The sequence below is a fragment of the Polypterus senegalus genome, chromosome 8 (genome assembly GCF_016835505.1).
Source record: "Polypterus senegalus isolate Bchr_013 chromosome 8, ASM1683550v1, whole genome shotgun sequence".
NCBI classification, from domain to species: Eukaryota; Metazoa; Chordata; class Cladistia; order Polypteriformes; family Polypteridae; genus Polypterus; species Polypterus senegalus.
Window position 1 is genome coordinate 90,296,271 of NC_053161.1, and position 15,529 is coordinate 90,311,799.

The 15,529-nt window shown below is 36.4% G+C and overlaps 1 protein-coding gene across 4 annotated transcripts in view; it reads left to right on the forward strand.

Annotated features, from left to right (window-relative positions):
* irf5 (interferon regulatory factor 5) overlaps window positions 1-15,529 on the forward strand; it is an 80,176-nt gene that overhangs the window by 61,761 nt on the left and 2,886 nt on the right. For all 4 annotated transcript variants that reach the window (XM_039761431.1, XM_039761432.1, XM_039761430.1 and 1 more), the window contains 4 exons: window positions 1,915-1,942; window positions 9,881-10,225; window positions 10,493-10,882; window positions 12,930-13,048. In XM_039761431.1, coding sequence (XP_039617365.1) covers window positions 1,915-1,942; window positions 9,881-10,225; window positions 10,493-10,882; window positions 12,930-13,048 — 882 coding nt within the window. The remainder of the gene's footprint in view (window positions 1-1,914; window positions 1,943-9,880; window positions 10,226-10,492; window positions 10,883-12,929; window positions 13,049-15,529) is intronic.

The following is a 15,529-nucleotide window of genomic DNA, read 5'->3' on the forward strand; positions in this document are numbered from 1 at the left end:
ATACAGCTGGGTTCCCACCTTGAAGCACTCATGTTATCATTAAGAGAATTTTGTACATGCCATTCAGAACAGTGTATGAAGGTGGTCAGGTCTGTCAAATGTACTTTTTGTATTGTGTTTTCTTTTTGTAAGTGAGTTCATTGAATAATAGTCATTTTTGGACACAATTAGGTTTCTTTACACTCTGGAAATTTTTGTCTTTGCAGTTGAATGAGTTTTAACTTCATACAGGGTGACACAGAAAAACGGGAACTATTGAAATGCGTAATGGCAGCCATGTACAGTTGGCAGCACTGCAGAACAGGGACCTTGAGCTGTAAACAATCTCGCCATTTAGTAATTTAGTAATCAATTGCAAGACAATCAATGGCAGCTGTGCGAGAATTGTTCGGTAACCGTGTCATCTCAAGATTCGGTGACATTCCCTGGCCCTCAAGATCACCAGATTTTTCCATTTGTGATTTTTTCTTGTGGGGCTACCTTAAGAGTCGGGTGTACACGACTCCGCCAAGGACACTGAATGAATTGAAACAAAGAATTCAAGACGAAATTCATGGTATCCCAGCTGAGATGTTGCAGCGATCAATAGGGAACCTCAACAGCAGATTGGAAGAATGCATACATACAGGAGGACGCCATCTACAGGACGTAATTTTCAGACATTGATAATTTGGATTACTGTCTCTTAAAAGGCAAGTTATAGTGGTTCAATTGCTGTGAATAAATTTTTTTTGTTGGATTTCTTCTGTTTTTATTGGGCTTTTCAAAAGTTCCCATTTTTCTGTGTCACCCGTATTTAGTTTTTTTCCAAGGAATTTTTAAAATAATTTTATGATCTTTTAAAATGACTTCCATATTTAAAGGACTCATTATTTTTTATAGCTGTTTTTAAAGTTTTACCTAAATTAATATCTAAAATATACTGTCAAATTATTTTCAACTCCTTTATTTGTGTTTTTCTGGTTTAATCTGCTAGATGTAATTTTCTTTTTTAAATTAACAATGTTGCATTTATGACAGCATATAGCCCACTGTGCTTCTATAATAATCAAAATCATGTTTTGTTTTCCCATAAGCATTTTTCTCATTTTGATTCATGGTCTTCCCAAATGTGGTATTCATACTAAACATAAGCATCTAAATACAGTAATGCCTATGCAATTCCTTAGCTTTCATTTGTGTCCTTTCTTTAACTTACTTTAAAGTGACAGCTGGCATCAACCTTGCTTGGAATTAACTTTACTCTTAAATGTCATTGCTTATGTACCTTTTTTTTTTTTAAACACCCTCTACTATTGGTAAAACCCATGTCAGTCTAGATCATTGAACCTCTCTTTCTGAAGCAAAGCAAGTTAGAGTACTGAGTTTTGAGAGCAGACCATGCTTTTTGCATTGGATCTTCTTATTTAATATTCCCATTAATCCCCTGCACTTCCCCTTCAAGGTGATCAATGCTGCTTGTACTGTATTTGAGTAAGTGCCTTAATTTCCATCTTCCACTCCTGGGAGGGTTCAGGCTGCACTGGACAGACCAGGTCACCTTTTTCCCAAGCAACACCTCCTAATGTGTGAATTCACAATACCATCTAAGCTATTCTCAGTTAATGTAGCTGTCAGGTTGTTTTTTTTTGTTTTGTTTTCAAAAGCCAATGATTGAAGAAGAGTGTAGGTTGCAATATCCACATGTTTACTCCTTGATAAATTACTTTTTAAATAGATTGTTACAATATCATTTGCAAATTTAGTAAATGTACAATTTAGATCAATTTACTTTACATGTACAGTATATAAGTGTTGGTGGATGCATTCATTAGTAATGAACACCTGCCTACAGTGAAATATTTAATTTTAAAATCAAAAAGTAAAAATACTGAATTCAATATTTACATATTAAATTTTTTGTTTCCCTTACAGATCCTAGATTTACGTGAGCTTAACATTGGTAAGATGTTCATACTGTATCTTCTTTGCTCATTGTACAACATGCTAAGTGTATTTGCATACATTTATTAATTGTGAAAAAGTCATAAACATTTTGACATACAGAAAACAAACAAAGGGATAGAGATAACAAAATCTTCAACTTGCATTAATCCTAATTATAAACAGACCTCTGTGGGACTGCAGTTCTTTGAATAAAAAGTAATTGCTGTTATTCATAACTTGATGGCTCCCCAATCCAAATGTGGAAGATGCATAAAAAAGAAATGTTTAGTTTGGATTGGTTGATATTACTAGATTGGTAATACCTGGGTTGGGCAGGGTTTCAACAATGTTAGCTTCTTAGCTCAACAAATCAACAAGCAGTAGGTTTGAAACACAATAACAGAAATTACCAGCATATTTGGAGATAAAATTATTGACAGTAAAAATATAACCCAGACATTTAGAGAGTACTAATAATCCTCATATTCAACTCCGTTTAAAGAAGGTAAGACATAATCTAAGGAGTTTCATGTTGCATTACAAATAGCGCAACTCTGACACTCTCAGCATTTGCTTTGACACCAGAACTCACTCATTATTAGTAAGCAGCAGGTTCTAATGGCTACCCAATGGCTTTTGATAAAACATTTTCAAATAAGTTAGCTCTACTATTATTAGCAAAGTTTATAGGAGCTAAACAAAATCCTACCTCAGATTTTTTTTTTGCCAGGTATTAATTACTGTCTTACCAAAGAAAACTAAGGATGTATTATAATATGCATCATACAGACCAGTTTCACTTCTGAATTATGATGTTAAGATGCTCTCCAAAAGCTCTAGCTAGAAGAATTTAAGAAAGTGCTTCCTTCGGTAATATCATAAGACCAAATCGGATTTATTAAAGGCACTTAGCTTCTAATATTAAATTTTTGTTTAATGCAGGGGTTGGCAACCTTTTAGTAGTGTTGTGCTGAAGTGTTGTTGCAGCGTGCCAACCTAAGCTAACCATATTTGTATATACAAAAACCATTGAAACAGATTAATTTGATCTTGTATTAACATGTTTCCAATACATTAAATAACTATTCTATTCTTTGTTGATTATTAAGTATTTTAATTTAAATAGGGACAAATACAAAAACTGTTTTGCAAAATTTAAGATCTGAACTCATTATTTTGAAATTAATAATTTCGACATTATTATAAAATTGTCACATGTACATTTTGTTAAGACAGAAAGTCCAATAGTTTGAAGAATAAAACAATTAAATAAATCAAACATAAAACACATTATTAAAATTTTAATATGAGCAATCATTGATTAATATTGATCTGAGTCATTAATAAATTAATGGGACCCTTGTCCTTGCATCTCCTTAATTAATTGGTCAATATCAGATGTGTATTTTGTCACTTTCAGCTTCACACAGGCTTCTGAATGCTCAGGTTTTAGGCAACTTCTCGGTGGGCTCAAAACAGCTTTCATGTGTGAGAAAATTTGTTCACATGTATAGGTTGACCCAAAAGCCAAAAGCAGAGCAAATACAACTTTCTTCAAATAGGTGAATGCTTCAGGCAGGGAAGTCCAGCAATTGAGGATGGCAGCTGACTTTTCCAAGCAGTTTCCTTACAGAGTTTTCTCTAATTCTACAAATTTTAGCATCCATAACTCTGATGACTTGAATTTGATGTGTTGCATTTCAAAACTGTCAGCATCCATCCACTCGGAAAGAAACAGGTCAGGTGGGGTGGTAGTAAGATCAGTTAAGTTGGCTTGATGAGGTAAGAAAGTATGGGCCCATGAATTTGGAAGTCTTGACCTCGTTTTAACAAATTCTCCTTTGAGTGTTTCAACATACTTCTGAAGCTCATCTATGTTGACAGTAAATCGATTTGAATGAGCCTTTATATTTGGAAAGTACTTGTGTTAGTGATAATATCACAGCCAAATATATCTAATTTTGACACAAATCCTTTCCAGTGCTCAAAAGATTCAAGTACTGTTTGACCCTGTCTTTGTAAATGCAAGTTTAAGTCATTAAGGTGTCAGCCAGAAACATCAGCTTGCAATGACAGTCATCGTGTTTTAATTCTTTGCACAAAACTCCTGGGGCCTCATGTATAAACGGTGCGTATGCACAGAAATGTTGCGTAAGAACTTTTCCACGTTCAAATCGCGATGTATAAAACCTACACTTGGCATAAGGCCACGCACTTTTCCACGGTACCTCATGCCTTGTTGTACGTAAGTTCTCCGCTCGGTTTTGCAGACTGGCGGCACCCAGCGTCAAAGCAATGCTACTGTTCCTGTGTGGTTACTCATTATTTTCCTGACGCGGCTTTATAAATACACTGAAACTAACAGCATATTGTTTATTAGTGTAACACATCTGATTGTAATTAACTTGTAACAATATAATGGTCCAGGGAATAGCCATAGTATTCCAAATACCATAACTGCTTTAGCATTGTTACTCTAACTGCACCTTCTTCTTCTTCTTCTTCTTCTTTCAGCTCCTCCCGTTAGGAGTTGCCACAGCGGATCATCTTTTTCCATATTACTCTCACTGCACGACTCGGAGTATTTATATCACTGTATCTGAGTGTGAATCACAGCAGCAGCTGATCGTAAAGAGAATTATCGGTATACAGCTTCAAGGACACGCTGTCTCAGCCACTGCAAAACGTTTTAAAGCCTTTCCTGTACAGATCTCGCGGTTCAGAAACAGTTTCATCCCAAGAACTTTAAATGCACTCAATCAATTGCACCTTGTAGAACTGTTTGTACTTATAAGTACAATCACCCCACTGTAAACTTGCACTACAGTTATAATATTACACAACCTGAGCCACTTTATAAAGCGCGTATTTACATATGATGACGATATCATTTTTAAGGTGAAATGCAGCAAAATATGTTTATTAAATTATACAGATAAAACTTTAACTTCATTTAAATAATCTATATTCTTCACTGGGAGTGTCGTTAAGGATAGAATAATTAAACATGTACTACGAAGATATTTCAATGTTCCTTAAGCGTTTTGAAGAATCGGCTAAGCTTACAGATGGCTTAACTTCTATTACAGAGCTGATTGTGTGGCGATCGGTTACTTGGGTAAAGAAAAGCACTGACTGCAGTGACGGCTACGCCAATATATATTGAATATAATACAGAAAGTGAAAATAACAACACAGCTAAAAACGCGGCGACAAATTTCGGCAAAAGTGAAATGCTTGTGTCATGAGCACGAGGCGGCTATGCAGTGTCTGCAATGGACGAGGCCATCCACCGTGCATAAGCTATTTTACTGACATTGGCGGGCGAAGGAGCCACCGATTCTTCCTCTGCCCAGTGCCACCACAAGCCTAGAGCCGCCCCTGAGTACTGCTGCAATAAATTATTTCATCGAAGTGAAACACTTGTTTAATAACGTGCTTTAACTCCTATCATCATGAAAATGACATCACGTATACATCTCAGTATTTTAGTTATTCAGAGAGCTGTAATATCACGAATGTAATGGACTCAGTGTCTAGTTGGAGGAAGAGAGCCGGTTTAAGAAGCAAGTAGTGATTCACACACATAGAGCACATAGACGATCAAAGCATTTAACGTGCTACTTTAATTACGATGTGATTTGAGAAACTGGTTAATTAAACGATTTTAAGATGAAGTTTATGATGTTCTACTATACTTTAATGACAAAATAAACTACGTGATTAAAGTGGAAATGTCGAGATTGAAGTTGACATTTCGTGCTTTTTCCCCACTGTGTGCCTTTTTTCTCTGTACCCTAATAAGCTTTCATATGACACTCAGACAGTGGGCTACAACTCGGCTTTTCACGGCGACTTTGATATGTGACTTCTTTTTTATTTCCGGCACTGTGCGAATTTGTGATCGTGAGCTTTCAAGTCTCTCCAGCACGCTATGTCACTCGATCAACTTCCTTTTGTTGATTATACCACGGTTTATTTGAACAAATAGTATGTTTTTCCTTTGCCTCCACTTGGTATTCGCTGAAATTCTTGTATTTTCCTCCGTGCTTTTCCCATTGTCTTTTCACAGAAGGCTGAGTTTAAGGGCAATATATATTCATTTGCATATTCAAAGAGGCGTAATTCTGGGAGGATTTGGGGCGTTACATAATGCGCGTGGACTAGCGTTAGTTTTCACGCTGATCAGGATTTATGTAGCTTAAGAACGTGGAAGTTGGAGTACGCACAGATTCCTACATCTGGATTTTTCTGTCCGTAAGCACATTTCGGCTTTTGTGCTTACGCCATGTTATAGTGCGAGTTCTGCGCACGGCGTTATACATGAGGCCCCTGGTGTATAATGCAATGGAAGCTCAATATTTGACGTCCTATATGATCTTGAAGAAGTTAAACAAATCCTTTGTTCTTTCCAAACATCCAAGGGGTGGCATTAGTAGTAACACAGACTATTTTATTTATATTAATGTTCTGATTTTCGAAATGGCTTACAAGTGCAGTTATAATGTTCTGTTCCTTGGCTGTACGACCAAGAAGTATCAAGCAGCACAGCTCTTCATAAATATGGTCATTGTCGCAATATCGTGCTACTATCGCTAGGTGTGCCATGCCATTCACATTGACACTTTTCGTCAAGAGCAACACTGAATACAACAGTTTGTTGTAACTTGGTTGTCTCTTTAACCAGCACATTTTGATCTATATCAGTTATGTGTCTCTCGATTGACCTCACAGAAGCCGGTATTTCTCGATTCCAAAAAAGTATTGTTTCTTTATTTGGTAAGTCACTTCACAAAATATCCGCACTTCTCAAAACAGTTTCCTTGAGAAATTCTCCAACTGTGAAATGTTTGGCCTTCAAAGCCACACACTGAGCAATTTTGTAACTGCATTCAGTAGCTTTATTTTTGGTTTCAATTACTTGACAAAAAATACAGGTTTGTTTTTTGTAGTCAGAAACAGCCCTTTTTATGGCTTCACTTTTCTCCTCAGAGTTTTTAAACATGGACTGATGTTTGGTTTGATAGTGTCTTTGTACGCTGGCCATAAGGCACACGACAGTTTCATAACATTCCTTTTGTTGTTTGCTTGTCCAAAACTCTTGAAACAAGTGGATATCAAGCATTTGCCGCCTTTGAATCATTTTAAGGGAAATGTATTACTTAATAACAACACCAACTTTTGTGTTGTGGTCCATGAACTGTACTGGTAGGAGTATGCAACACCTGAGAGAACTCTAGAAGTGGTGCTGGGGGTGGTTAGGAGAGAGAGGAAGGATAGGAAGGAAATAGAACTCCGTCAAAGGTCAGTCATAATCGTTCTACACTTAGTCAGTTTGCATCAGATTGCACATTCTTACTTCCAATGCCGAACAACTGTCGTTTTGAAGGAATGTAAAACCAGAAATTGCTTTAAAAGTATTATATGCTTCTATTTAACTCTCTGAGGGCTGAATAGTTTTTCTGTGGCAGGCAAGAATGTGCAGCAGAGCAGTTGCCGATCCCCCAAAGTTGTCTACATGTAGGCGCCAGCCGTCAGAGCTAAAGGCGGTTTTGGTGAAAGAGCGAAGCAAATGCGCAAAGTGAAATACTCTGTGGAAAATGTTTTGCTTATTATGGCTGAATCAGACTCTGACTTATCTGACTCAGATTTATTTCCATGCAAGTGATCTGGAGGTCGAAAACAAAACTGATGTCCCCAGATCGTAGTGCTGAATGCGTTCTTGTAGTTAGCCGGCAGCTGCAACAATACACTCCTGTATGTCATTATAAATTGACACCCGCCTCAAAAAAGTTAATTAAAAACCTCCTGTGCTGTGCAAAACAATGGAATCTATAATCAGAAATAAATGACAAATCTATTAATATGATATTTAATATGCTAAATAACAGACAGCATGGGTTAATGAGAGGAGAACTCGCCAAACCAATTGGTTTTTGAACAAGCAGCTGGAAGAGTAGACAACAGAAAAGCATACACCATTATTAATTTATTTAGAATTTCAAAAGCCCTTTTAATACTGTTGTGCACTGAATGTTAATTTTAATATTGGTTAACTGGCCAAAGACAAATAGTACAGATAACAGCAAAATACTCTACATGGGATGGGATCATCAGAGATTACTTTCACAGGTCTGTGGTTTGTACTCTTTCTAATTTATGTTAATGACATTAATTGTGGTATAGTTAAAATCAATGTTAAATATTGAGGCCAACAAAAACAAAAAGACTCAGAACTGGGCAAATACTTGGGGACTGCAGTTTAGTCAAGAAAATGAAAAGTTCCGTACACAGAGAAAAGAAACATTAATTATCAAGATGATAAATGCTGATCTGAATGCTGAAGCAACTTTGGTTCACCAAGATGGAACAGTCTTGTCGTGTAGGCATTGTGCAGTAGGAATTAAAATGTCAAATAAAATGTTAGGTCTTATGCTTGTACTGCATAATGTGTTGATGAGATCACAGCACCACTCATAATGGTACAAAAAGGCTTAGCAGCACTAGATTCTGTGCAGAAATGAACAAAATGATGCCATTTAAAACTAATGGGTTTGTCCTACTCTCACAAACTAAGGGAATCTAAATGTATGTAGTCTTAAGCAGAGAAGGTTGCACAGAGAATTAAAGTCTTCACAGATCTCAGTGGGATCAATAAAAATTCTGACTGATTAATTTAAATAGTGAATTACATACTGTGTGTGTGGACACTATTGGAAATTATGAGGAAGTGGATTTACCATTAAATTCAGGAAACACTTAACATACAAAGGTTTTTGGAGACTTGGAACAAACTGCTGAGTCGTGTGGTGAAAACTGACACCTTGATAACTTTGAAAAAATTAGATATTAGATATTGGAACAACTTGTATGGAGGGACTAACTTTAGAGGCTTTTGTTTTTCCTCCTGTACAGTATAATTGAATTCTTTCTAGCTTGCCCATGTTCTGCTTCCCCTAATATACAAAGGAAATATAGATTATGTGTAAATTTATGCTTTGAACTCTTCTTTCACTTATATTCTACAGCAGCAATATGAAAATGATACTTTTTTTATTTTGAAAAACATAACTTATATCTATATATAGTAGGTTATTTTAAATCTCCTCTGAACCTTTTTGGTAGATATGCAATGATCAGTTGTTTGTGGATTAGAATCTGACTTTTTTTTTCCTTAATATGTACAGTATTTTTGCCTGTTAAAATGTTAGCCAAGTACATGTAAAATACTGGAATATTCTCTTCTTTCTAAGCAAAGCAATCTAAGAAAATGTCCCCTGTCTGGCAGGATTACAGCATAAAATGAAAGAACAGTTGCTGTAAATCTTGAATGTTCTCCTTCATTGTCTTTGCACACACTTTCCTACCTTTTCTGCATTTGTTCCTTTATGTAATGCGTAAGCAGCCCAGGAATGACCTGTAGAAGGAGTATATGAGAGTATATTTCATCTGTCACCCATGCCAAGTACGAATACTGTTACTTGAATAAAGTACGTAATTATTGTAAACTTCATGAAGAATAAAGGATTGCTATATGTTATATTGGCATAGAAAAGGACAGTCAGAGGGGAATATATGTGAACATTTGTAATGGTAAGTTTGATATAACACTTGTGGGAGCATCAGAAAGCTTGAACACACCAGTTTATGGTCAACCTTGTTAGGTAACACAAAGGACCAACCTCTCCCTCCAATCTGAGACACCATTTTGCAGTTCAGAGGGCTTAGACATTTATTCCTGTCTACTGTAATATTATTCACTCCTTTTAGATATTACAGTATATCATCGATCAGGTTAATACATTTGTACTTCTCATAACATTTAAACAAAATAAAATCTCCTTTTTGTAAATATAAAGCATTTAGGACAACAGTATTAAACTTTTTATAGTTGTTTAATTTTGTTTGGATGCATTATACTGTGTATGGAATAACAATAACAATTTGTTAACAGATTCAACGGTTCCTTCTTATTTGGAAAGCAAGCAAGAAAGACTCTATCTCAACAGCATTTCACAACCAGAACAATTAAATCCTGCTGCTTCCAACCTCAGTGCCATAGAAGATGGGTCCTTTGAAACACTTTCTACGGTACCCATTAGCATGCAGTATTCAGAAATGATATCTGCAGATTTCGTTCATGGAGAGTTTGAACCTAATAATGTCATTCAAGGAGCTATAAATCATCAGGTTGTTCATGGTGCTATAGATCATGGAGTCATTCCTGCAATCCCAGCACCAGAAGGCCAGCCACAAATGTGCATAAATGACCTGCTTATCAGCCCACACATGCTGCCATGTAAGTTATTTGTGATTTTTAGAATGCTTATTAAATGGTGCTAATGAGATACTCTGTTACTAATTGACTTTTGAAAGGATGTGATATTTATTATATAACTTATTGCTGCTGTGTATGTTAAATCATTAAAGAACTAGCTCTAAGAGACACTAGGATAACTTGGCTGTTGACTAACGAAAGAACCTGAGAAGCTGAGATGCATTAAGCTGTTTTATGTAAATGTTGCATTCACCTAAATGTGTCGTTTCCTTATACTATGTATTTTAGTGACCGACTTGGACATAAAATTCCAGTATAGAGGAAGGCAAGCTGGATCTTTGACTGTTAGCAACCCTCAGGGCTGCCGACTGTATTATGGGAACTTGGAGCCCACACCTGATCAAGTTGATTTGTTTGGACCAGTAACTCTGCAGCAAGTTCTATTTCCAGACCCTGCAGAGATTCCCAATCAAAAACAAATGTATTATACTAATCAACTTCTGGATGTTATGGACCGTGGACTCATTCTTGAGATAAATGGACAGGATATCTATGCCATCCGTCTGTGCCAATGCAAAGTATATTGGTCTGGACCGGGTGTTTTTGAACTGTCTGGACCGAATCCTATAGAAAGAGAAAAAAAGATCAAAATCTTCAGTTTGAACAGCTTCTTACAAGGTGAGAAGAGCATTATTATAAATTTGTTGTTTGCATAAGCCTTTACCTAATTTTTAAAGTATTGTTTAAAATGTATTAGATATTACTAATAGTGTTAAAACACAATCTCAGTGATGCAACCCTTTCAATGTTGATGTATAAGAATATGATTTAATACTTGGTTTAAAAAATGCAGTATAACTGTCTTTTCTCATATACTCAGAGAAATAATTACTCATTTAGTCTTGTGATTATTACAATCTTTTAACAGAAAAGCTTAATACATTTTTCCTTTGTGTTTACCTTCATAATAGAACTGAAGCAGGGATGTTGATTTAACTTTGGAGATCTGGAGTCTACTCCAGGATGAGTCTCATTTCGACGACTTTAAATTTTACTTGAAATATAGCAAAAACAAAAGAAGTACAGTAATCCCTCCTCGATCGCAGGGGTTGCATTCCAGATGAAAATCCGCGAAGTAGAAACCATATGTTTGTATGATTATTTTTATATATTTTAAGCCCTTATAAACTCTCCCACACTGTTAACATTATTAGAGCCCTCTAGACATGAAATAACACCCTTTAGTCAAAAGATTAAACTGTGCTCCATGACAAGACAGAAATGACAGTTCTTTCTCACAATTAAAAGAATGCAAATAGATCTTCCTCTTCAAAGAATGCATGTCAGGAGAAGAGAATGTCACAGAGAGAGAGACCAAGAGAAAAGCAAACCATCAAAAAATCAATACGTGCTTTTAAGTATGCCAAAGCACCGCAATAAAGCGGCATTTTTAGAGGAGCGTCAGTATCTTCTAGGCAAACAGCCCCTCTGCTCACACCCCCTCCGTCAGGCGCAGAGAATGTCAGAGAGGGCGTGTGAGAGAGAGAAAAGCAAACAATCAAGCACCGCGCGGGAAGCACATCGTATATCATTGAGGAGTTTTATTTAATACGTAATACGTGCTTTGGATGGGTTAGCTTCTCAGCCATCTGCCAATAGCGTCCCTTGTATGAAATCAACTGGGCAAACAAACTGAGGAAGCATGTACTATAAATTAAAAGACCCATTAAATCCGCGATATATATTTATAGATATGCTTATATTTAAAATCTGCGATAGAGTGAAGCAGCGAAAGTCGAAGCGCGATATAGCGAGGGATTACTGTATTACTCGGCTTACATTTTAAAATATCAGTGGTTTGTGAGTTAATATGGACTTGACTTGAGGTAACTTGATACAACACTTGCTTTTCCTTTTTTTTTTTTACTTTCTCGTATACAAAGTATGGGGAAAATATTATAATTGTCCAAAAATTCGACATCGAGATTTTGATGAATCTCAACATTTTGGACCTCCACGAGTCCAACTTACTTTCTCATGGGGAAAGAATTGTAATTGTAATTACTCAGTGTAATGGATCATCGTCCAGTGTTCTGTACTGCAGTTATTACATGAATTTCAGCAAGTATCACTCCCTCTGCCCAAATAAATCTCACTGTGGTACGTTGTTCAAAAAAAGTGCAAATCCTACAGTGGAGGGTCCATGTTCACTTGACCTGGGCTTCAACTAAACCAACAGCAGAGTGCTGCACTGCACGTGTTTGAATTACCCATAAGCTGTCATGAACTATGTGGTTCTCACATAATTTTCAAATTTCCTTTAAATTTTGATTAACCCTTGTATTTTTAGATTAGTTATTTGTGCAGCAGTTGGGCTAACCAGTTTTCTACAGTTGAGAATTTTAAACATCCAAATGATATTCACTTGGCTACTTTTTCATTTTGGGAGCATTCATACTTGAAAAAAGATTCTTTGGGCTTTATGCATAATTTAGTCTGAATTACATATTTTACCATTTTCCCTCTGAACAGTTGAGGAAATCTTTAAATTTAAAAGACATACGTGTTTCAAAAGGAGTGAATTGAGTCTTTTTTCCAGCCCAATGTTAAACAGACCAGTTTTATTTGCTACACAACCTGGAATGAATGATAGTTTACTGCAAAATATGACCATATTCACACAATTTAACCAATTCCAATATTTTATTTTTTGTATTTGTAACAGAACTTATTTTGTACCAGAAAGGGGAGACGAATGCACCTCCTCCTTTTGAAATTTATTTCTGTTTTGGAGAAGTCTGGCCTGACAGGAAGCCAAAAGAAAAGAAGCTCATCATTGTTCAGGTATGTGTCCACTTACATTTACTAGGTATGAAGCCCAGGGTGATGAAAGCATTTCAAAATAATCTATATCTTTTGCATTAAATACATTTCTTAGTTTGTTGAAAGAAATAAAAATAACATTTATAGTACATTCTATTTTTAGCAAAGTGAAAGGTGGCATACCTGCATTTAATTACTGATTTAATTTTATGTACTTAGTACAGTATTTCTCAAAATAGTTTTATTTTATTTTTTTTATTTAATTAAAACTAGCCAACCCGCGGGATAGCATATGTCACATAATTATTCATTAATGGGTGAACACTTCCTGAAAGACACAGGTGTCCAAATGGGGTGGGTTTGAGGATACGACTATGAGTGAATGAAAAGATGGAACTCTGGAGAGAGCAACATACAACTGTCTGTGACTGAAAACTGGTTTTGGCAGATACAGGCGTATCTTTTTGAAAGTCTGGCCCTTTGCCTTATTAATTGTCATTGCAAAGGCTAATCTAACAGGAAATTGTCTGCGTGTAAAAGTAAAAGGCAAATTTGAATCTGATGGGGTCAGGGAAATCCAGGGAATAAGGACAGTTTGTGAGGTAAGAGCCGCAATAGTTTTACACTCCAGTACATTGTGGTGAATGCTGGTAACAGTCAGTCTAGTAACATTACAGAGACCTCTTGCTGGCATGAGGTTTCTGAGAAGCATGACGACTGAACCAATTTTAATTTTGAGTTTAGGCGGAGGCATGCCAGTGGGAGTAAGACTGTTAAGAAATTCTTCGGGGAATAAAAGTTATCTGCAGGATCGTCTGTGACGATGGAGTCAACTCTGGTGAAAGTTACTTCATCGGTAGGGATAAGTCCTCGACATCGAGGGTGGACGCGGGAAGAAGGTTAGAGTTGGCGGGCAGGGCTCTGTCGTGTGTATCCCATGGTCCAATTATATTTATAGATATTGAGCTATTAGGAGGAATTGTAAGCTGAACACTGCATTTCTTCTTCTCTGTCGTGCCATCCTACCTTTATTCATTTGCAAACTTGGAATAAGGCAATGACCTATTGAAGGTATAGCTGCTGCTGGTGTAAAGTAATATTTCAATATGTCAGTAGCTTTCAGTCCAGTTGTCTTCATTATGCAGCAGTGTATTCAGGCTCCCTCAGTAATATATTGCAGATAATATCAAGAGAACACACTGCATTGAACATCACTTATCTTTGTCTGTGCTCCCCAACTGTGGGGTCCATACTCCCTGGCTGGATAACGTTCAGCACCTGCTGAGCTCAGAACCATGGGTCGTACACGGGGTGAGCTCAGCACAGGATATTACTGTTAAACAGGACACACACCAACACATGCTGCCAGTATTCATTAAACAACATTTATTTCAATAGCACATTTTTATACAGCCAATGAAGCTCAAAGTGCTTTACAAGAAAAGAGAAACAGATAAGATTAGGCAATGATATTAAAGAATAAGTACCAAAGAAAGAAAAAAACTAAATGAACCTAAACAATAAAAAACAAAATAAAATATCAAGTAGAAGGGTAGTGTCCTTATATACAGTGTTGTGAGATGAGTCAGGTGATAAGGTCAGCCATCCTACAGTGTCACCTTCTCCCTCTTGAGTGGTGCTGAACCAGTGGCACTTACAACCATAGACTACGGGACAGCTTTTGTCCACAGCTCAGATTGGTGACTTGTACTTGCTTCTTATATTTACTCTGAGCTGCATTTAATGTATTATGTTGTATTCTACACATGGCACTTAATTGAATTTGAGCTTAAACATGCATGTATAGAAGTACGGCTTCAAACACAATCCCTCAAGTAATTCAGAGCAAACCTTTAAAGAATACATTGGCATGAAATACACCTGTGCTTTTACTTTACGTAAGAGGGAGTCATCATCCATCCATCCATCCATCCTCTTCCGCTTATCCGAGATCGGGTTGCGGGGGCAACACCATGTGCAGAGATGCCCAGACTTTCCTCTCCCTGGATACTTACTTCTACTTTTTCCTGGGGGAATCCCGGGGCGTTCCGGGAGTCATAATGGAAAGGCATAATATAAAATGTTATTATTAATAATAATAACAACAATAATAATATGTGTTGAAATGTGATGTTTAATTTCTTATAAAAATGTATTATATTAGGATATTCCCAGTCAGTGCTTCTTGTTCCTGGTTGGTGGTTGTTTGTTGAGTGACTCGAGATTTTAAGAATATAGGATCCCTCCTATTACTGAGAAGACATAATAATAATTAAACTTGTAGTTTTAGTTATTTAGCATTTTAGTGCAGCATATACAGTGTAATGAGCCAGAGGCTTTCCATTAGTGCATTATTTTTTATATGTATATATTCATTATGATTCTGAAAGAGAATTGATGCAAAATATAAGCAATGTTTAGCTCTGTAATCTGTAAGTAGAAGGAGCAGCTGTTATACTGTACGTTTTCGTGTATACTGTATTTTTTTTTTTGTTAACGCTG